The 22,100-nt window shown below is 36.8% G+C and overlaps 1 protein-coding gene across 2 annotated transcripts in view; it reads right to left on the reverse strand.

Moving 5' to 3' along the window:
• Positions 1–7,854: 7,854 nt before the first annotated feature.
• Positions 7,855–22,100, reverse strand: part of CRISPLD1 (cysteine rich secretory protein LCCL domain containing 1) — a 39,931-nt gene continuing 25,685 nt past the window's right edge. For both annotated transcript variants that reach the window (XM_034064390.1, XM_031050552.2), the window contains 5 exons: positions 19,051–19,094; positions 18,885–18,957; positions 16,772–16,847; positions 11,212–11,342; positions 7,855–9,413 (listed from right to left, as the gene is read on the reverse strand). In XM_034064390.1, the coding sequence (XP_033920281.1) occupies positions 9,362–9,413; positions 11,212–11,342; positions 16,772–16,847; positions 18,885–18,957; positions 19,051–19,094 (376 nt within the window). In that variant the 3' untranslated portion in view covers positions 7,855–9,361. The remainder of the gene's footprint in view (positions 9,414–11,211; positions 11,343–16,771; positions 16,848–18,884; positions 18,958–19,050; positions 19,095–22,100) is intronic.

The raw sequence follows: 22,100 nt of genomic DNA on the forward strand, positions 1-22,100 counted from the left end.
ACTACCAGTGTGTATAAATACCTGATGACAAGGTATAAAGAAGGTGGAGCCAGACTCTTTTCAGTGGTGCCCAGTGACAGTACTAGAGGAAATGGGAATAAATGAAAACACAGGATGATCCATCTGAACATCTGGAAACATGTTTTTACTTTGATGGCGATAGAGCATTGGCACAGGTGTCCAAGGAGGTTGTGGAGCCTCTGTCCTTGGATATATTAAAAACCTGTCTGGACATGATCCTTGCGCAGCCTGGTCTAGATGGCTCTGCTTGAGCAGGGGACTTGGACCAACTGACCTGCAAAGGTCCCTTACAACCTCAGGTGTTCTGTGATTCTGTGATCACCCTACACTTGAATGTCCCAGTAAAATGGGTTAGCTACCTTTTTATAAAGATTTCTTCTTAAGTCACCTAGTACCAATATGTTATTCAGAACAGGCAGTGCTTATCCATCTTCCACTAAAAACATTTGGCACACTGATATAGTTAAACTGGCAAAAAAACTTGCTTCTTACAGAAGAATTCTTACAATTAGGAAAAACAAAACTATTTGTACTCGTTTTTGAGAAGCATCACAGATGCTGGTGGGATTATTCTATGATTTACACCAGTTTAACTGAAAAGATAACCCAACCTTCCATTTATCATACTTGCAGCATTATATCTACCAATTAACAGCTTGATGACTCCACAATACAATTTGCTAAATTTTTAAGTGCATAAAACCTGCCTGTTGTCACTGCTGTTACTGGGCTGCAGATGCCTTTGTTATTATGCTTCCTTGTGCATGTCCATAGTATGCTAAGACTCCCTCCCTCTCCTCTCTGTGATTTCCCATGAACATTTCCAGTGACAGAGCCCTGCAAGGAGCTCTAGCCCCGCTGTGCAGTGCAGTATTGCCACAGACATCCTCTCAAGATTTTGTCTTTCTTTGTAAATGCCACCTTTGACTAGGAAGGAAAAGAGGCATTTATGCTCTTGCTGAGACTCAAAGCAGCTGGGTTAGGTGGGAGGAGAGACACTACCTCTATTTCATAGTCACTTCTGTCACTAGGCATGAGCTATGAGTGAGAGTTGGGTAGCAACTTCAACAGTGCAGATGCTTTCAGTAACTCCAGGGTCAAACCTATAAGTTGTACTGAATAAGAAGTCTTTCAGCTAACACAAACCTTTTAGTCAGTCGATTGAAAGAAGTTATTTTCTCTACATTAGCTTTTTAGGGGCACAAACTGCATTCCTCATGAGCAGACTATCGTCTTTACACTGTGAGGATAACCCACATATTATTGTTTCTTTTATAACTTTCTTAGCAATGCAAATTCTCTGGATTTTTCACTTCTAACACACTGCTATCTAGCAATATGTATGTATGGAGAGTATTGCAGATTAATGAACTAGTAGAGATCTTCAGTGAACTACAGTTTGGAAGAACAATCAAAATTGAAGAGACTACAGGAATTTCAGTTCATTTTTAAGTTTTTAGTAATTAATAATAATAAAAAAAAGGTTGGCACCTTTATCTACAAATTTAAATAATTAAATATCTAGCTATAGAGATGTAGAGAAACTTGATGATTGTTCAGTTTAGAAGCATAGTAAGATGAACTTTCTAGCTAATCTAAGTGATTTGGGAAACTTTCTGTAGCAAAATTGTAAAATAAACCACCTTCCATCGTGCCTTCTGCTTTAAGTGACTACTTTTCTGAATTTGACCTTCATGATCCACCATCTCCAGATTCTTTGAGCAGTTCTAAAAGGTACCAGTTCCCAAAAGTTATTATTTCCTTAGAGAATGCTAAGGGGAGTAACTCTGCATTATAAGCATTTTCAAGGCATAAATATGTATTTCTGACATACAATGGAGATTATTTCTTATTTCACCTTACAGCCATCACTAAATAGAGCCGTATTTGCAAAAACTAAAAAAAAAAAAAAAATCAGTTTTGTCTGCCTGTCCTACAAAACAGGTAAACATAACATGAATGGACACCAATTTAAGTGATTTGTTTGCACAAAGAACAAAGCTTGCAAGAAAGCTGGTCACAGAGAGTTTGGGTGCTTGTGAATGAACTTAAAATTTGCATCAGATTTCTATGCATCAGTATACCTCAGAAAGCTCTTATCCACTTAGTAGTCAAACTACACACAAATTTTCCTTCTCAGCCCTGCTGATCTCAGTATTTGCCTATTTTTACACAATGAAGAAAAACAATGAGCTTTGGAATGTTATTTGAAGGTTATTTGGCTTGGGGTAGTAAACAGACAGTACTGAAATCACTATCAAGATTTATTCTTGTATTGTAGCAACATCAACCATTTCTACTCATGAACCATGTGACACAGGCATGTAAGTTTATCTCCTAATACATCAAAGTTCCCTGCTTTCCTTTAAAAGGCATTTCTTGTATTGAGACCTCAGCTGTTCTAGCTTTCAGTTGCAAATTAATCTCACCTTTCCTGTTAAAGCCTGATTCTTCAACTGACTATGGATGTTAAGTTATTCAGCATATTACAAGGGGCACTGAGTCCTTTGCCTATGCTTTTGACTAGTGCTAAATAAGAAGATAGGTTGGAAACTCTGCCTTCTGGGGAATCATAGATGCCAGAGACTGCAGTTTCTATACCAGCGATACTGAGTTGTTGTATTGACGTAAGATAGATAAGCACTGAATTGAATGTCTTCTGAAAGACCATTATAGATACCGTGGTTTTCCTGAAGTATATTTTAGGTGTTTCGACTGAACTGTACTTCCCCAGTGATTGTAAAGAAAACTACAAATTGACTCGAAGTATTAACTGAAGTCCTAAATCAAAAAACTATATGTTTATTGTGTAGCAGATGCAACAGCACATCTCATTCAAGGTGTGACTTGTTCATTTCTAGGACAAGTCTTCAAATCTTTACATATTATAAATTAACACAAAAAAAAGAAATAACTTCTAGAAAATGGCTTTTAAATTATGTGGGCTTTGAAGCTGCTGGAGCAGAAGATTTCTGAATATAAATTATTCTAACATTACTGCCAAGGGGAAAAAAAAATCACAGTGATCTGCACATCACTGAATGTGTTTGGTATAACATGCTTAAACCCTCAATCAGTGGTAAAAGGGCAAGTCTTTATCAGCAAGCCACCAAACCCATCCGTCTAGTTATTCCTTTTATTAAAAAATGCAAACTGATCTAATTTGACCCATAATTCTTATTGGGTAAGAGGGAAGGGGTCAGAGCTTTTCACAAAACTATTCCTTGGCTCAGTTATAGCTGTGCCAGAGTAGGGCTATCACCTCCAGTACAGCAAGCACTAAATCAATTCATACAATGTCCTTCTTTGTGTACTGAACTGGGCTAAATCCAAAATCTGAAACTAAGTCCTTTTGCACAAAATGATTGCTCTGTTTCTGTGCTTAGTGCAGCCTGCAGCCCCAAAGATCTTGGAGTCGTTCTGACACAATATAAGAAATGCTTATTCAGAAGACATGCTCTTTCAGTAGGGAAAAAACACCCACCACCAAGAAACAGATGGATTTCAGCAGATAAATAAAGAATGAAGACTGGACTGACTACAGGGAGATTTATTTAGCAACTGTTGCCAATTTATCTTTGGGATGTACGGTAGCAGCAATTTATGAGAAGTCAAAGCCAGCTTGCTATTTACATTGCATATAAACAAGCCTAAGTGAATAATTAAGCAACTGAAGTACTTGTTTTTCAAAATGTAGGTTAAGTCTGGAAGTATTATTAACTCTCTGATCTTCTTGTTTCCTGAGCACTCTAAAAGTAATTAGTATTATTACATATTCTTAGGATTCTATCAGCCTTTGGAAGTAATTGCAAAAGGATATGCAAGCAAATATAATGCAAGTGCTTGTATTTATTCTAAGACAATACTCCTAATAAGGATTTTGTCTTGTAAAAAACATTCTTGCAGAAATAACTGCAAACACATCTAATAAAGCTTACTGAACTGCATAAATAAAATTTGAAGGACATTATTGCTAATACTGCTGGTGTTAGCTACAGCAATTTCTGTTCAGCTGAAATAAATGGGATTTCAAACAACTGAATTTCTTACTAAAGAGTTATCATGTGCTGACATTTTTATTTTGTTTTAAGGCTTATCCTTTAAATGAAATTAGGGAATTAAAAGACCAAGAGTTATTGCCATTGGCAACTGAAGTCTTTTTCTGCCTATTAAGAGACATAGTATTTGCAAACTTAGTCACATTGTTTGGCAAGTGTATCTCAGTTCTTAACCAACAAATTCGCTGCTAGCCTTCAAACATTCACCCCTTTGTTAGTACAGACAAAACCAGTATTGCATACAGCACTAGGGGCTGATATTAAATTGAATAACTAGGGTAATTATTGCAGAAATCAATGTGGATAGTAAGACATGGAGCACCGTGTCTGCCTGTTTGGCATTTTCTTTGCTTTCCTCCTTCAGTCAGTTGCATTTTCATGTGCCTTATTACATTGAGTTAGTTCAACTGGGGGACTTTTGCTAGCTTCTGAAAATTTAAGACTCATTACTAGTACTTTTTACAAAGTGCTATGAAGGCTTAATGACGTAGGCATCTGTCTCCTAGCAAACAGGCTAAGATGAACAAGATATTCAACACAGATCACTGAACAGCTGATGGCAAATTTCAAGTGTCACATTACTATCCTATGTTAACACAAAGTAGGAATCACATTTTATCGTATTTTCATTGTCCCTTAGCACACAATAAGGGGTCATTTAATAACAATAATATCAGTATTATACTAGTTCCATCATTTATTCCTGACAACAAAGGCAATCTAAAGCTAAGGCTGACAGCATGGCTTCTCTTCCCATATGCACAATGTCTGTCTTTATAAAGTCACATGCAATTTTCTGAATACTAAAGTATGCTAACATTTGTATATCTAAAGCTCTGTAAGATGCACATTATACACTGAATGAAACAAAACTCTTCAGGCCTTTCATTCCTTGTATAATTCCCTAGAGTTCCACAGATGCTATAAAAAGCCTTAAGACATAGAAGTGTGACAGTACAGTATTTCATACAGTATTTATATAAATTTTCAAACAGAATATTGCAGTGTATAAACAATCTTTGTAACTTCCAAATATTTACAGTTCTAAATCTGACCTTTTGTATGACTAAAGGAAATAAACCTTCCCTTGTGTATTCACAGGAAACTGGGTTATCTGAGTTTTAAGCAAATTCAAAACATACTTTAAAAGCAATTGCCACACAGAAGACACTGTTTATGTGAGTAACTTGGTTACCTATCTGTCATTTAAAGTAAGTGCTGTGCATTTTCCTCAGCAAATGTATCAATACACACAAAAGCTGATGTTCCTTCTTTTAAATTCGCTAAGAATCCATAGCCAGCTGACAGTCTAGACATTTACATAAAACCTGAAACTGAGTACTTCATAACTTAAAAGCCTGTAAACTCACACACATTATCCCAACCTGTGTTTCAGGCTTGGTTCCAAAACTACTTTATGTATAAATTCTAGATCAGACAGTCCCCTGTGCAGAAATCAGACACAAGGAAGTCTGTAAATCCCATAAAACTCCTCAGTATCCACAGAGTTTAGGAAATGTATCTTAGTTTCTGAAGTTCATGTCCAGCTAGATCTTACGAGTCACCTGCTGACATGAGTATGCATCCCAAGTTCCCTAAAACTGAAGTATCCACATACAGCTATCAAAATGGTGAGATACTGTTAAAAAATTATCTGTTTGGGTCCGACCACTTTCTTTCATACTTACTCTTGTTTAGTTACAAAATTAGCTACTCCAGCTGGAAGAGATGCAGCATAGCAGACAAATGCCTCCTTACAGAAAAGATCACCAAGCAAGTGAACTATGCTTGACAAATACCTGACTCCTCTCCAAATGATTCCTATGCTTTTCTCTTGAAAAGATTCCTCATGGAGCAGGTTATAATGGGAAATACCACATAATTAGGGACAAAGGTTCATATGTACTATTCCTTGATTCACACAAGCTTTTAAGGTCCTACTGTGTTTAGTGGGTTTACATTCCTTGATATTTTAGCCCTGGTTCAGCTTTACTTTCTCATTATCCTTTTTTTTTTTTAATTTCAAGTTGAGAACATAATTTTGTAACTGCTCAGTTAATGATTCTACAGCATTTTAAAGTTACTTTCAGCTAAATTGTTTTCATTAGGCTTCAACAAGTTTTCAGATACTGCAAATGAGTGCAAGCTACTCATCTGGTCTTTGTGTAAATCAGCTTTGACCATCTGGCATACAGTTGCTTCTGGTGCAGACAAAAATACCAGTGTGTAGGTCCCAGTCTACAACTGCTTAGAAATGTCTACTCACTGACTCATTACTTACAGTAAATACATAAGAGAATTTCTCATAAAGCTGATGCTGGCTAGAATATATTTATTATAACAGAATAGAATCATTGCATGTGGAAAGGCAACAGGAGTCCAAAATTTATACAACAGATGTCGAGAGAAAGAATTGCTTACCTCCCATTATTCATGTCACTGTGTTGCTTAATAGAGCTGCTCACACCAACCATCCACACACACTGATGTTAAGCCCCCACTTCTCCTCCCAAAAAGCGCTAACTTGGTTGTTAAAGCACTAAGGATACACCCCTGCCCCCTTGCACAGGAACTCCCAGCAAATGTAGTTCAGACTTTACAGATGAGAGAGAACAAGAAGCAAAGATATACAGAACAAAAAGGTACAAAAAAAGGGAGAAAGTTGGCGCAGCAACTCTTTCTGCATGGGACTCCACTCACCCACCTAGTGAAAGTGAGGAAGCTGTGGTTATGACTGAAGGTGTGACTGTCTTGGTCTTTCCCTCATCCCAGGCTCTGCCCTTCCCAAAGAAAGGCATTCACCCTACTGCCTGGTCATCAGAGCCAGGCTCTGCAGCACCTTACAGGCTTCCCTTCCTCAGGGATACTGAGGCAACTGCTGGGATCATAGGTCAGGCAGGGGACATGGAGAGCTGCTGGATGACAAAGCCAGGATGCAAGAAAGTGTCTTGCCTGTGTGGAAAGGAACACTACTGCTGCAATTACACTGTTTTTTTTTTTTTCAAATGTCTCCCTCAGCAGTTCTGTATGGCCTTAATCTCAGCCTTTACTCCATCTTATGTTCTGACAATCCCAGCTGTAGGTACTGCAAGGCCTTTCTGTGTTACTGCCTTGGTGCTTTCAAGGAAAGGAGGTACAAGTCTACCTCCAGCCTTTGAGTGACTTATATTCCTACCACAGTCAAGGTCTGCTTGCACTTTGGTTTCAATTCTTCAGCACAGTTAATGCCAGTATTGCAAAACCTATATAAAGCTTCTTTCAATGGCCCTCTGCCACCACCTGCAAAAAAAACAGGTTATACATCAAAGACTCCTTTTCTCCCTCATCAATTAAACAGATTTCCCACATGGAACCCTCAAGCTGACCATGAGTCTTTATGAAGCAAAAAAAGCATGTGTAATACAAAAATCTGCTTGTTCCCAACAAATGTAGCTAGGAATGTTTGCACACGACAATAGGTAAGAGCTGGACAGAATAAAAGGTGATGAATTTTTTATAATCACTTATGACAGAGCATTAAATATCCCATTAAAATGAGATGTTCCTTGGTCAGGACTTGAAAAAAATGAGCAGAAGATTTATCCATGAAACTCCCAATGTAATTAATGGATGCTATGTGCCTAAATTGCCTTTATAGTTTTTAGAACCTCAGATTATGTCTACAGGCTGGTCCTACACTTGCAATGTTTAGGTCAGAAAAAGCAGATTTTGGGTGCCTGTTACTTTTGTCTTATTAAGGCAGGATAAATAATTCAAAAATAAACACTGTCAAAGGTACTCTTACTATGTAAATTAATTTTATTCAAAAGAGAGTCAAAAACCTAACAAAGTTTGCCTAACTACATGAGGTAGTACATGTAGCAAAACAGAAGACAGAATATAGTATTCTGAAATATGAAGAATACGAGTAAGCTTGCAAGTTTGAAGGAAATTAATTCAACAACAGAAACAAAATATACCAAAAATAAAGTTTAACAGCTTTTCAGTTTCAAAGCACCAATACACTTTTCATAGAAAGAAACATAGTATCATCACTACATGTTCTTCATATACCATAATATGGTAAAATTAATGCACAGGGCTGTTCACCAGGAATGAATTTTTTTAAATGATGAAGCAACAAATGACATAATAGTCACTGGGCTCCGTACCACTATACTTCCTGGCCTGCAGGAGTATTTGCCAGGTCATAAGGAGCAAGACTAGCCTTTGTTTTTTCTGAAGATTTACCCTCATATTAAGGGACAGTATATGGATACCGTGGACAGCTTAAGGCTTCAAGTGTGCAATTTTTATGTGTACAATTGTACATTTTTGCTTAAAACCAATTTAGGTGAATTGAAGGAATTACACGGCAAAAATAAAGCATGTATATGTGCAGAACTGTACTGCAGAACAGATGGCTTATTCCTTAATTTCAGGTTACTCAGGATGAAAATTTTCTCAGATCTTTCAAGGTTATGTATATCTATCTTTCACTTTCCTATTCCAAGACAGATCTGTGAAGGATTGGGCTATAATGAATCGGTTATTCAAACTAAAGAGCTTAGCAGCATCAAATAGACATTTACTAACATATTTAAGAAATAATAAGCATGAATGACCCAGTTTAATAAAAATATTTTTGTGTGAAACATGCTAATATGACCCAGGACTTCCCTATATTTTATATTTTCCATTTTATTTCAAAATAGGTGTTTGAACTTGTTATGATTAGTGCGAAATTGAAAACAGTCTATCTCCTCATTTGTGCTTGCATGGCTAATGCTACTGTAAATCATCAAAAAGTTATATATATATTTATTTTACTTTGAGGCATGATTTATTTTATTGAATTATTTGATGGCTTCATTTATGTACATTGGAAATAAAAACTCAGACCTCCCTATGATATAGCTTGAAGGTTATTGTTAGTGGCATATATAAAGCACCATAGAATAATATATTCAGATGAAGAAAACAAAGGACATTTATGAATTACAAATTAACTGTATAGGAGTAACTGCTAAGAAAATATAGCAATTTTTAACACAGGATTCAAAATATTGTTATATATCATTATAGATTTTCAAATGAATTTTTCTCCCATGTTTACTTTTACAGATTTTTTTCATAAAGATATATATATGTAATTTAAACTTTTTGGTGGAAAGCAGTATACATCTTCTGTACAATAATGTTACAGCTTTATACAAATTTTAGGAATGATAAGAAATGGCCTTCATTGTTCTCTTCTAAGTGCTCTGTTTTCACTTGCCTGTTTTACATTTTACTTGCCAGACTCAAACAACAGCAAATACTCTGAATGCCTTGCTTCCTGGAGGATTCTGTAAACTGAAACACAAAAACATTTCTGATGTTATTTTTAAGACTGCAACACTCCACTGACATTTCTTTTTAATTGTTAAAGACAGTTCTAGACTCCTGCAACTCTTCTTGTGACTACTCATAACCTCAGCTAAGAATTTTTTAAAAAAAGTTACAAATACAAGTTAATTTTTTTTCAAGCCATTTATTATAAACAAGTAATAGCATAAAGGAATTCAAGTGATCCTTTATGATAAGAGATTCTCATTTAAATAATAATGCTCTATAAAGCAAAATACTAAAAAAAGTTTTTTAGTATTTAGTCATCTATCTTATACTCACTATTCTAATAACTACATTCAGAGAGAACTTGCAGACCTAAAAAAATCACTTGTTAGTTTCTTATATGATGAACAGATTTCTATATAGAATTAATACTTTACAAAAACAAGGAAATTTCTTCTGAATGAATATCTGATTTCAAAAGAAATGAGACTAAAATACTCAACTATAATGAAATTTTGTTACAACAAATATTTTTTTGTCTTATAAACTGAACTAGTATATCACATTTAATGGTGCCATTGTTTTTTCTTTTGCAAACTCTGTCTGACGCATATCTGAGAACAAAAGGGAAATGGAGGTGAAAGTAAGGAAGGGCACAATGAAACAGGCTGATTGCAAGGGCATTAGAATCAATCCATCATCTGAAACTTGCATGTGACTGTTTCCCAAACTGCTGATGTTCCTAACTTTACCAAAATAGTAAAGTACAATACTCAATGAGGAGATTAATATGGAGAACAAAAGTGCCAGTAAGGAAGCTCTCTTTTCGAGGTAACTAGAGGGTCACTGGGAAAGGTCAAAGAATATGTAAATTAAGTCATTCACTAAGGAAAGGAAAGGAAATCTGTATTTCAGAAGTTTCCAAGCTTGTTAAAAGGTTTGAGGGAAAGAGAGAACACATTCTCCCACCCCCAATTAAAAATAAGAAAAAATACTCTTTCCCTACTCTCCAGCTCTCTACAGAAACTTTTTGAGGTTTCTTCCCACTGAAATTTCTTGGAAAGCCTACAGTTTTAGAAGCAACAATCACTCTTAGTTTCACAGGACTAAAAGACTGGTGCAAGAGGGACTTGTTTTTAATGTAATTTCTCTTTCTTCCTTTACAACCTGGAGAACTCCTTCAGGGATTAAATTTAGCTTGCAATATGCACCATTCATTATCATCAGAGAATGCAATACACAGCAGCATCTCCATGTCTTTCAGGAAAAAACTGTTAAAAATAAAAGTTTTAATGATTGTGAATGTAGTAGTGAATTATAATGCTTTCTAATATTATTTATGATTCAGGCCTACTAATTCAATAAAATGTAAATCAGTAATGAATTTCATCATGAACCTGCATTAGCTATTAGTAACTATCTATTGCAGATCCTCTAACTTGGACAGAATAAATCACCAGTGTTAATTTAAACAACATCCCAAAGAAAGCAAAGGCAATTCTCTTATCAAATATGTTAGTTGCAACAGAACCAGCAAAGTAAACAAGAGAGTTATTTTATTTCATAAGCAGCTTTCTAGAGTACTGCTTTATGAGCTTAGAGGAGGCAGGCAGCTCTGGTACCACAGCTTCTCCAAAATCACCACAGCAGTTACACAAGCTCTGTAGATCATTCATGTTGGCCTATTTGTTTGTTTTCTAGCACCGCCCCAGGTACAAGTTTTCTAGCACTGCCCAGGTACAAACAGACACAAAGCAAGACTTTGTAAATCTTGCTGAGGTGGAGAGTAAAGTGTAATCTTTGAAACTGGGCTCTGTACCTTTCTGAATATATCCCATTCTGAAAGGAAGCGATGTACACTTTTCTTTTGTCGACTGGCATAACATCAACATAACCACCCTGGTTGCGGACTACACCAGCATGTACTGCTGCCCGGCAGATACTGGATATCTAAGAAAGAATGAAGAGAAGATTAGTTTCCATTCATCCTTTTATTTTAAAATTGTTTAGAAGAAACTAATAAAGACATTTAAACCAAATTCTAGGAAGCATAAAATAATTATATTTATTGCATGATTGATTTTATTAATCTTACAGTATTTAGACTTGTTTCACAGGATATAGGCCAGCTTACAGGAATACAGACATTGCCTTTTCAAAGATCTCCTGCAGCATGACCTCAAAAATCATTTATTTCAGACTATTTCAGTTTAAAGATCAGGGACATGTCTGAATTCTTGAGCCTTTAGAATGAAAGGCTCTATCAGACTTCACTCAACAGCAGAGAGGTAGTGAACTCCAAACCTTAGTCAATTGTTATTGAACAGGAGATTCAGTTTAATCCCCAGCCAAAGCCGAACAGGGGAACTGTAGAACAGCAAAGGCAGACGCAGTTATGTGTTTCTAGGAGTATGTCCTACCCCAAAGGTGAGGGATTGACTGAAATAATTCCTTCTTTAGGTACAAAACCTTTAACAGCAGCAAAATGACCCATATTCAAAGCCAGGCATAGACCCAGGCATATCTTTCCCAGGCACAGACAAGTACTAAAAGCATATTAGATTAAAGGTATAATGTGAGTATCAAACAGAAGATAGAGGCCTAAAATCACTCCTTAGCTAAAACAGTTGATTAGTGAAAGACTAACGGCTTTAGCTCCTCAAGACTGAGTGAGGAAATAGTTTGGAGGTGAAGATTCCAACTGCTTCAAAAGATTTTTTAAATCAGGGTCTAATTCCATAAACTTTATTCACGCAAGATTATATAGCACTTTCGTGCACCAGACTTTGAAAACAAAAATCCAGGTTGCAAACACGGATGCAGCATCAGTGAAGGAGGAGTTGGTGTGTGAACTATTACAGGAGCTTAACCCCCACAATTTGACAGGCCTGGACAACATCCATCTAAGGGTGTTAAGAGAGCTGGCTAATGTCATTGTAAAGCCACTCTCCTTATCTTTGAGAAGTTCTAGAGATTGGGGGACATCCCAGAAGACTGAAAGAAGGCTTGTGTCACCCCATCCACAAGAAGGGCTTAAAGGAGGATCCAGGAAATTACAGGCACATCAGTCTTACTTCAGTCCCTGGGAAAAATATGGAACGAATCCTCCTGGGGGCTATCACAAGTCAAAGGAAGCTCATGACTGGGAAAAGACAGCACAGATTCACCAAGGGAAAATTGTGCTCAGCAAACCTGACCACCTTCTATGACAAAGTAACCTGCTCAGCTGATGCAGGGCAAGTGATGGACATTGTCTACCTGAATTTCTTCAAGGCTTTCAGCAGTTTCCCAAAGCCTATTCCTAGAGAAATTGATGCATTATAGTCTAGACAAGTGGTCTGTGCAGTAGGTGATGAACTGGCTGACCAGTCATACTCAGAGGGTACTGGTGAATAGCTCCTTTTTAACTGGCAACTTGCCACTAGTGGGGTGCTCTAGGGATCAGTATTGGGGCCAACACTATTTAGTATCTTTGTAAGTGATCTGGATGATGTGATGAAATGTACCCTAATGGAGTTTGCCAATGGTACCAAACTGAGTGGAAAGTGGATAACCTGGAAAGGAGAGCCACCCTGCAGGATGACCTGGATAGGCAGGAAGAGTGGACTAACAAGAACCTTATGAAGTTCAACAAGTGTAAGATCTTGCACTTGGGAAAATGTAATCCAGGAATGCAGCACAGGCTGGGATCTATGAGGCTGGGGAGCAGCTCTGTGGAAAGAGGATCTCAGGGGATAGCAAGCTCAATTTGAGTAAAAAGTGTGCAGCTGCAGCAAAGAAATCCAGCAGGATGCTGGGTTACATCAACAAGTGTATCACCTTGTGGAATCAAATTCTAGTATAAGGTCACCCCACTGTACTTGGCACTTGTCAGGCCATAGCTGGAGTACTGTTTAGTTTGGTTCCCACTACACAAAAAAGCTGTGGACAGGCTGGAGAGGGTCCAGAGAATGCCCACAAAGATGATCAAAGGACTGGCAAGGCTGCTATATGAGGAAAGATTGAGAGAACTGCGTTTGTTCAGCCTGGAGAAAAGAAGGCACAGGGAAGACCTTATCACCATGTTCCATTACTTAAACAGTATTCAAAGGGCACATCAAGGATGGAGAGTCCCTACATTATCTGGCCACTAATTCCTCTCATAAGCCTATGTAGCATAAATAATATCCAGCAAAGGATTGCTCAGTGACAAGCTTATGTTAATTTAAATAACTGACGTAAACTTGCAGTCTTCTGCTACTCTTTGAGCATTTTAAAAGCTGCCAGAAGAATGAAACTTCTCAGGTACTCCACAATGCAGGTCCCAGTCTTCAAGACACAGCACAGCAAAGTGTAGTTACAGTTACAGTGAATCTGCAATTAAAGCCAAGTTGTTTTGTGGAAAAAAGTCTTCACTGCAATAGATGTTTCTACAACTATCTTTAAAAATGTTGTCAATATAAATATCAATAGCTGGTCGCACAGACTGCTGTTCAAACAAGAATTGCATTTCTTTGACTTCTAGTTGGAATAATTTATACCTGTTACCATAGTCGTTTTGTAATCTCGATGCTATATAAAATCAGGAATTTAAAATAGTAATGTTTTTCCTGCTCTCATTATAAGCACAGAACTTACCAGTTCCACTGTTAAACAGTTTGTCTTTTAATGTTACAATACTTCTAGAAGTAAAGATTTGAAATTGTTTACACAAAGAATCTTTTGTGAAGACACCTGGGTTTTTCTTTTCACACTGCTGGCTGCAGGTTTGAACATGCCAGAAGGGATGCCATTTATGCTCCTCTGTACTTTTCCTCCTCCTCCCAAGGCTGCAAGACTTAAACCCTGTGTACCAGTAATTGCCTTATTTTTAGGATTATAGCATTCTTTATGTACTCATACTATGGGAGTCACTAAAGATAATACTGATCATGTGCAATTTCAAATATACAAGGGGAAAATGGCCTCTAGAATACAGGATTATAGTCTAAAGAAACAAAAGGTGAAGTTTACAAGCAATTAACTACTAGTAAAGAACTAGGAGAACACTATTAATTACTAGTACTATAATATAGTAGCAACTTCATTTTCAGTTCCCACTGGAGATATGAAAAAGATAGAGGCATCATTGGGGAAAAGAAAGATCACTACTGATAAATCAGAGAAAAACCCTCCTCAGAAACAAGGAGGAAAAGAAGTCACTGCAAAATATGAAATTAGTTTAAGAATGAATGTCTGATCAGACCAAAGCCAGAAAAGGAAAGGTTAAACCGGATTCTTATGAATGAGTGCTACAAAAATGGGTTTGTAAACTTATCTTTTTGCACTAGTGACATCTATTAACGTTATTTGCTTTTTTCTCAGTATCTCTGCAGAATCTTCATATACTGAATGCAAGTAGCTTAAGCAGTAGTGAAAAGAAATGGTCATGTACATATATGCATACATACATACATTTATATATATATATATACATATGCATTTTTGAAACAAAAGAATTTGCAGGAATGCCACAAAAAAACCCTTTTGTTTTGTGGACTCAGTCCAGTAGATCATGGACGGCAATTTCAAACACATTTTCTATGACATGGGTAAATCACTTCTCTGTATGTATGAACAAACCTGACTGTGAATACAGGAAAAAATGAAGAACAGGTCACACATTAAACAAATATTCTCTGTAAGTACTTTACCTGAAACTAGTTCAGTAACATATAATAATGCACAAAATACCCAGTCATATTATTTAGAGAAAATTTCAATCAGAAGTCTCTTAGTTTTAAAATAATTTAAATGCTAGCTACAAAGAAACATTGCAGAAAATTGCATAATGCTGATACCATCAATGGAAACTACTGTACAGTATAGGTAGGACACATCTGTCTACATCTGAGCTAGATGCCCTAGAACCCTTCTGTAGGAAATGTAGAGGAATAGACATCTCTATTAGAAAATTCATCTCATACCGAAGCAGACACTCTGAAAAGGTCAAACAAATCCTGCACTGCAGATGCCTTTATCTCCTTTACCACTATCCTATATGTACTGCAAGCTACTGTCAGTATAAATTAGGCACCACCAATGTAGCAACCTACCCCTGACAGCATCTGAAGTTGGTAAGCTGACTCCCATCCCTGTTTTTTTACCTGTATTTATGTCCATTTTTTCCTAAAAGCAGTATGGCTGCACACATTTCTATACAATGGAGATGAATAATGAGATAGTACATCTAAAATTATTTTAAAGCATAACTTTATAATACTAATGAAAGTCATCTGAGACTTCTGAAACCAGAGCAAATATGTATTCTGAGATGTTCTCTTCTGTAAGTTAAACAGAAATGAGTCATCTTTCCCCTACAACAAAATGTTTTCTAACTCACTGGGAAACTTTGGCTGTAGCCTTTGACTGCAACCACAGAACTGAAAGAAAATAGTCTTCCACAAAATGGGCTTTCATTTGAACCTGTTTTCATTGCCCCTCTTATTTACATTAAGGACCAAGTTCCACATGCACAAATCAATTATCTTCCTGAACTGGAAGTACTTCTGAAATATTTAACAATATTTATGGACAAGAGTGTTTTCAGGACAAGTTAGCCAGGTAATCTAACAGACATTAGTTAATTTCAAAATAATGGTAAATAAACATTTGCAAATTATTTTCACACATTTTTAAATGATGGAAAGTAGAGAAAATAATCGTCTGACCCTTCTGGTTGCCACACTATGACAGTTAAAAGTCAAAACGTACAATGTACTAGCAAAAAAGTAAACTGTACTCTCTGCCACTGCATCCTGGCTTCTCCATAGAGAGATGACAGGAGAGGCGTAAAAAAGAATTCTCCCTTCATTCTTCCTACTCACTTCAGAACTAAACATAGAAAGGACAGGAGAAGAAAGTTGCCAAAAAAAAAAACAAACACTACAGCATTAGTCTGCTAAAATAATATGACAGTGTGAGATACTTTCCACAAATATATCAAAATCCTACTGCAAATATTTAGCTATCTGCACAGTTAACAAATATCCAAAATAATGAGTTGTAAACATTTATTCTCAGATTTTTTTTTGTTTCTTTAATCTGACAGAAGTTATGGTTGCATTAAGGTCTAAAGAGCAAAAGTTTAAATAAGTATACACTGCCAATACTGAACAAGCTCAAAACATAGGTCCAGAGGCTACTGAAGTCTACACTGAGTTTTCAAATAACTTCCTATATCTTCAGCAGCTCAGTACTAAGTCAAATGAGAGCCTTTGAAAAAGTATTTTTGAAAAGACTGTGTAAAAAATGAGGATATGGAAGAGAACTGGATATCTATATTAAATCTTATTATCTTTATAGCTTTTCATAGTGTTTTATATTTTATTACATACTACAGTGTAACTCACTATACTTACATCAGAATAAATTCGTGTTCCAATTACACGAGCATAGTGTGGATTTGCCTGCATACAGTTTCGAGGACAATACACCCTGGAATATCAAAAATAAACCACACACAGTTAGAAAGAATGATATTGGAATACTACTACATCATATTTAACATCAGCATTATTGAGCATAAATCAAGTTGATGCATACCCCTTTCCTGGGGTGGAGGTTGGACTTGATTATTTTATAAGTCTTTTTCAACCTAGCTGATTTTATGTTCTACACATATGGGTCTATGCTGATACTAAAAGGCTATTAGCTTTTGAGGTTTTGATAATACAAGTGAAAGCATTGCTGATGTAAATTGTAGTTTGTAATGAACTGCTTGAAAACATATTTCTGTTTTCAGACAGGTCTGATCCTCTTCCCTTTCAATAAGCAGATCGTGTTCATGTTCCACATACATGAGGCCAGCAGAAAAGCCAGTGAGAAGAAAGCTCTTCCCTTTTATATTATTGTTTCTAGAGCATCTTATATAAATTGTACATGTGCATACCTTCTCAGGAGAGGCAGATCTGAATGAGGACCGGCTATGATGCTGATGTGGTGATAAAAGACAATTTAGGAACTTAAAATGAGGCTCAGCTCTTGGTATCTGTGGCTAAACTGAAAAACCCTGAAAGTAATGAGATTTCTGGCTGATTCTAGGATATCAGAAAGCTATCGAAAAAAACCTGTCTTTAGTCAACTGCATACTGTTAACCTTTGAGAAAACTGATTCATGCCTGATACAGCTCCAAAATGCACAGTAAAATCATGTGAAATGCTAACAGTAGCATAGAAGGCATCAAACATCTTATTTGGTAGTTCCAATATTCCTCCAAGGAACAAGTCAGCTCTAAGTCTACTCTGAGCTGTTTCATTTGAAAAATGGGTCATGCCCTAATGGTTAATGCCCACACTCCAATCAATATGTCACCCCACTTGGGCATGCTACAGTCTTAACAGATGGGTAACTCAAACAGGCTAATGCAGCTAGGAAAAAGATTTTTGTCTGAAGGAAGCAAGATGTCAGAGGCCATTTGAAGGCCTGCTGATTTATGATGAAGGCATGAGAGGGAAAAATGAGGTTGTGCAATTAATGCCATAGCTGATTACTGCTTGAAATTCCTGAAACTACATTTTTAGAATTAACTTAAGCACATTCACAGAATCTTGAATGAATTACTGTTGCTATCAAGTTCCTTCAGCTGATGCATCAGAAGTAGTAATTTTTAACCTTACTTTTATTTTCAGATTTTATTAAAGACAGACTTTCTATTTCCCTTTATTAAGCTAGTTCTAATTTTTAATGAAGAAAAAAAATCAAAGCATGAGATTGTACCCATCCATTCCTGCATTCCACTCGTTCGCTTACTTCTCCATATCTTCCAGCAAGAAAGCTAGGAGTCATAGCCAAACACCAAACAAGTCCACAGATTCAAGTGCTACATGAAGGGATGTTTTCCTAGCAATTCTTGCTTTGTACTTGCTTCCTGTATTGGCTGTAGGATTGCTGTGAAAGTAACCCTGTGGATATCTCCAGCTTAGCTTGCAGTAAATCATGCTTTGAATCATCTATGGTTTTAAGAACTGTTACCAATTTCCTTCCTTCAAATATTGTGGCACAGGCTCCTTTCAAAGAGTTAAAATGCAGGCTTCAAAGAAATGGCACATCTATATAAAGATGTTAACTGACTTGCAGACCACACCTTACCTTAAATATATATACTTCACATTTTTTGCAAAGATATTTGCTCACTCTATCCTCCAGAACTCCCAAACAAATGGATAACTTCTATGATAAACACCTGTATCATATCTTTTTATCAGTTTTACAGACAAACAAACTGAAATAAAGGGTATTTTGCATAATATACACAGATATAATAGTGGACAACAAAACACAAAAAGGAATTTTTCTTTGCAGTCTGTAGTCTTACCAACAATGTTTTCCCTAAGATTTGCCAAGAGATATTTATGTGTAAAAGAGAGATTCTCCAAATACAAAAGCCTGTAGATCACCTGTACCTACATAGATAATAAGAAACTGACAGAAAATATGTCAGCACTATATTAATAAAAATCAAAGAATTTCACCTTGGACAGTGTGAGGCTGGTTTTTGAAATGGGCATAGTTGTTCCACTGTTGTTTCACAGGTGATAGCTTGAACTGAAGAAAGTAAAACAGAAACCAATAAATGTGTGCTATTTAGAAAAAACATAACTCAAAGTGGTACTGAGCTTATAAGAAATAAATGCTAACCTGTTACTTTAGAGACAGTGAAGGAGTTAGCAGACTGGTATTTTCTGAAGAAGAACAAATAGAAATAGTCAATAAATATCATATCTCATTGGTTTCTTTAAATAGAAGAATTTTGATTAGAGAATCTAAAAATCAACTCAAGACACCGTTCCAAGTAAGTTTTACTCACTGCACTCCCTCTCACCAGTTGTGAATCGATTTATTGCAATGACACATTTACTTTGTACTCCCAGTGAATCTGAAAACTAGGAATGCATGTTAAAAGTCTTTCAGTAATTGAATCTGCTAAGAGATTAAGTGTGCTAAGAACAAATTATGCAATCTATTTGTCCTTCAAAATGTAACAACCAAAATCTGTGATGGTCAGAAGCATCCATCAGAAGAGATAATTTACTTCCCCCTACAGGTACATTCTTACTAACAGCTCCAACACCTAAACCGGTTTCTCCTAGCAGTCTTTTTGAAAAAATAATAAAATTTTACTTTTGGATCCTGTGTCTATGTTAAACTTTCACCAGTATCATGAAAACCCCAGTATAACAGTACCTACAGAGGGCCTACAAGAGGGATTTTTTACAAGGGCATGCAGTGATAGAATAAGGAGTAATGACTTTGTCCTGGGTTCAGCAGTAGCAGTCATTTTTTCTCCTTCTTGGTAGCTGGTGCAGTGCTGTGTTTTGACTTTTGGGCTGGGAATGGTTGCTGATAGCACATATGTTTTGAGCTACTGCTCAAATGTTTGGTTTGTCCAAGGCCTTTTCTGAGCCTCATGCTCTGCCAGGGAGGGGAAGGTAGGAGGAAGGAGAGACAGGACACCTGACCCAGGCTAGCCAAAGAGGTATTCCATACCATAGCACGTCATGCCCAGGATCTAACCAAGAGTTACCCGGGAGGGCTGGAGCTCTGGGGGGATGGAGGAGGTATCGGTCGGTGCTCGGTCGGGCAGGGTGGGGTGAGTTATGGGTCGGTGGCTGGTGAGGTGTTGTATTCTCTTCACTTGTTATTTGCTTTATCATTATTGTTTGTAGTAGTAGTAGCAGTAGTGATTCGTGTTATACCTTAGCTATTAAAGTGTTCTTATCTCAACCCGTGGGGGCTACACTCTTTGGATTCTCCTTCCTAACTCTCCAGGAGTTGGGGGAGCAAAGGGGGTAGTGAGTTGACCAGCTGTGCAGTTTGGTTTTAAACCACGACAGACCTTAAACTGAATGATGTTAGATTTATGTTTAATATAAGGAAGAAACTCTTTACTGTGCGAGTGGTGAGGCCTTGGCACAGGTTGCCCAGAGAAGCTGTGACTGCCCCATCTCTGGCAGCGCTTAAGGCCAGGCTGGACAGGGCTTTGAGCAACCAGGTCTAGTGGAAGGTGTCTCTGCCCATGGCAGGGGAGCTGGAACTAAATGATCATCAAGGTCCTTTCCAACCCAAACCATTCCATGATTCTATGATAACACAGGACAGTCTATTTTTCTCAGTAACTACGTGGTACCTGGATGTATCCATTTTCTGTTACTATGTAAAATCAGATATACTCCTTCTGTTGTGAGAATTTATGAACACTTCTATTTCACAACTCCTCTCTTCTATTTTCCTCCTCTTTTACTCCCCTTTTAGCTCATTGGATATGCCTCATTCTAGTATTTTTCATCTGTAACAAGGAAGCTGGTGGTGCTTTTGGCACTCATGAAGTCATTGATTACTAAAAACACCCCAACCAAACCAACCAACCAAAAAAAAAAAAAAAAAAAAACCAACCCAAAAACCAAACCACAAAACCCAAAGGAAATTATTCCCTATTCACCTTTGCAGCAAATTACTGATGTGTGCTCCACAACACGGTGATTTGCTTTCAGAAACTGTTTGCTTGCATTGGTTTATTTAGTTGCATGGTCCACCAATTTCACATTTGCTCATTTAGTGGCTTCCAGTTTGCTTTCACTGTGTTAGCTCAGATTTCTGTTGTGCTTGCATTGTCAAACAGTGATTCTATTTTTGATTAGCTTGTTGAAATACTATTAAAAATGGTATCCTGTACTATGAAAATGCAACAGTTGAACAAAAATCTGTATTAGCAATCCTGATTATAAATCAAAGGAGCTGAAGATTAGGAGAGCTGTTGTATGTTGCACTGGTATTACACTTTCCGTCTTTCTGTTCTGCAATATGCATTATTCATTGAATTGATATGCAGTTTATGCATGGCTCCATCTAGAGACACTAGCGAGAGCCTGCTAGATGCAAGGTATCCTGGCCTTACTGATGGGCATTTTGAAGGTTAAAACTTTGGAAAATCATCCTTATTTATCCCAAATCTTTGCTTTATAGACTGACTCATGAAACTGATGCCTGATCATAAAACATCGTAAATTCACTTTAAAAGGTGATATGCTAAATACTACAGGACATTAATGAAGAATTATGTCATCCTTGTGCACACATAGCAGCAGGAGTTTCCCGAAATACGTTTATAGATTGGAAGGTACAGATTTGGTCCTGAAGAGTCTTTTCTGCATGTCATATATACATATATTTTTTTTTTACAACATCTGAATCACAAAACAAAACCAGTAATGTTCAGCAATGATGAGATTATCCATGTCCATAGCAAACAAACCCAAGTGTTAATACTTTGTTCCGAGTTCTAGCTCTCAGAGGACAGGTGCTAAATACACTCTGTGGACCAAACACTCAATGCAGTTTTGCTTCATATGGCACAGAAAAACAGAGATTTTAAATGACAGGAAATCAATTCCTTCTAGCTTGATGATTTTCTACAGTTTAACTACTCCTACATTTGTTAGAAAGCTGGCTCCTAATATGTTAGTATTGATATAATCAAGATTTACTTCTTTTTTTCTCACAGCATTAAGAAAAAAGAGATTTGTGTGTGTCTTCATTTCTAGAGGAAGTAACTTAAACTACAGTCAGATCATCAGATGACCCAAAGAAACAGAACAATATCAATGATTTAAGTGCTACCCAGGTAGCCCAAACTATAGGCCACTGACTTTAGTCTACCTGGTCAGTGTGTTTATCTCTATTCTGGCTTA

Source organism: Melopsittacus undulatus, chromosome 1, assembly GCF_012275295.1.
Source record: "Melopsittacus undulatus isolate bMelUnd1 chromosome 1, bMelUnd1.mat.Z, whole genome shotgun sequence".
Taxonomy (NCBI): Eukaryota; Metazoa; Chordata; class Aves; order Psittaciformes; family Psittaculidae; genus Melopsittacus; species Melopsittacus undulatus.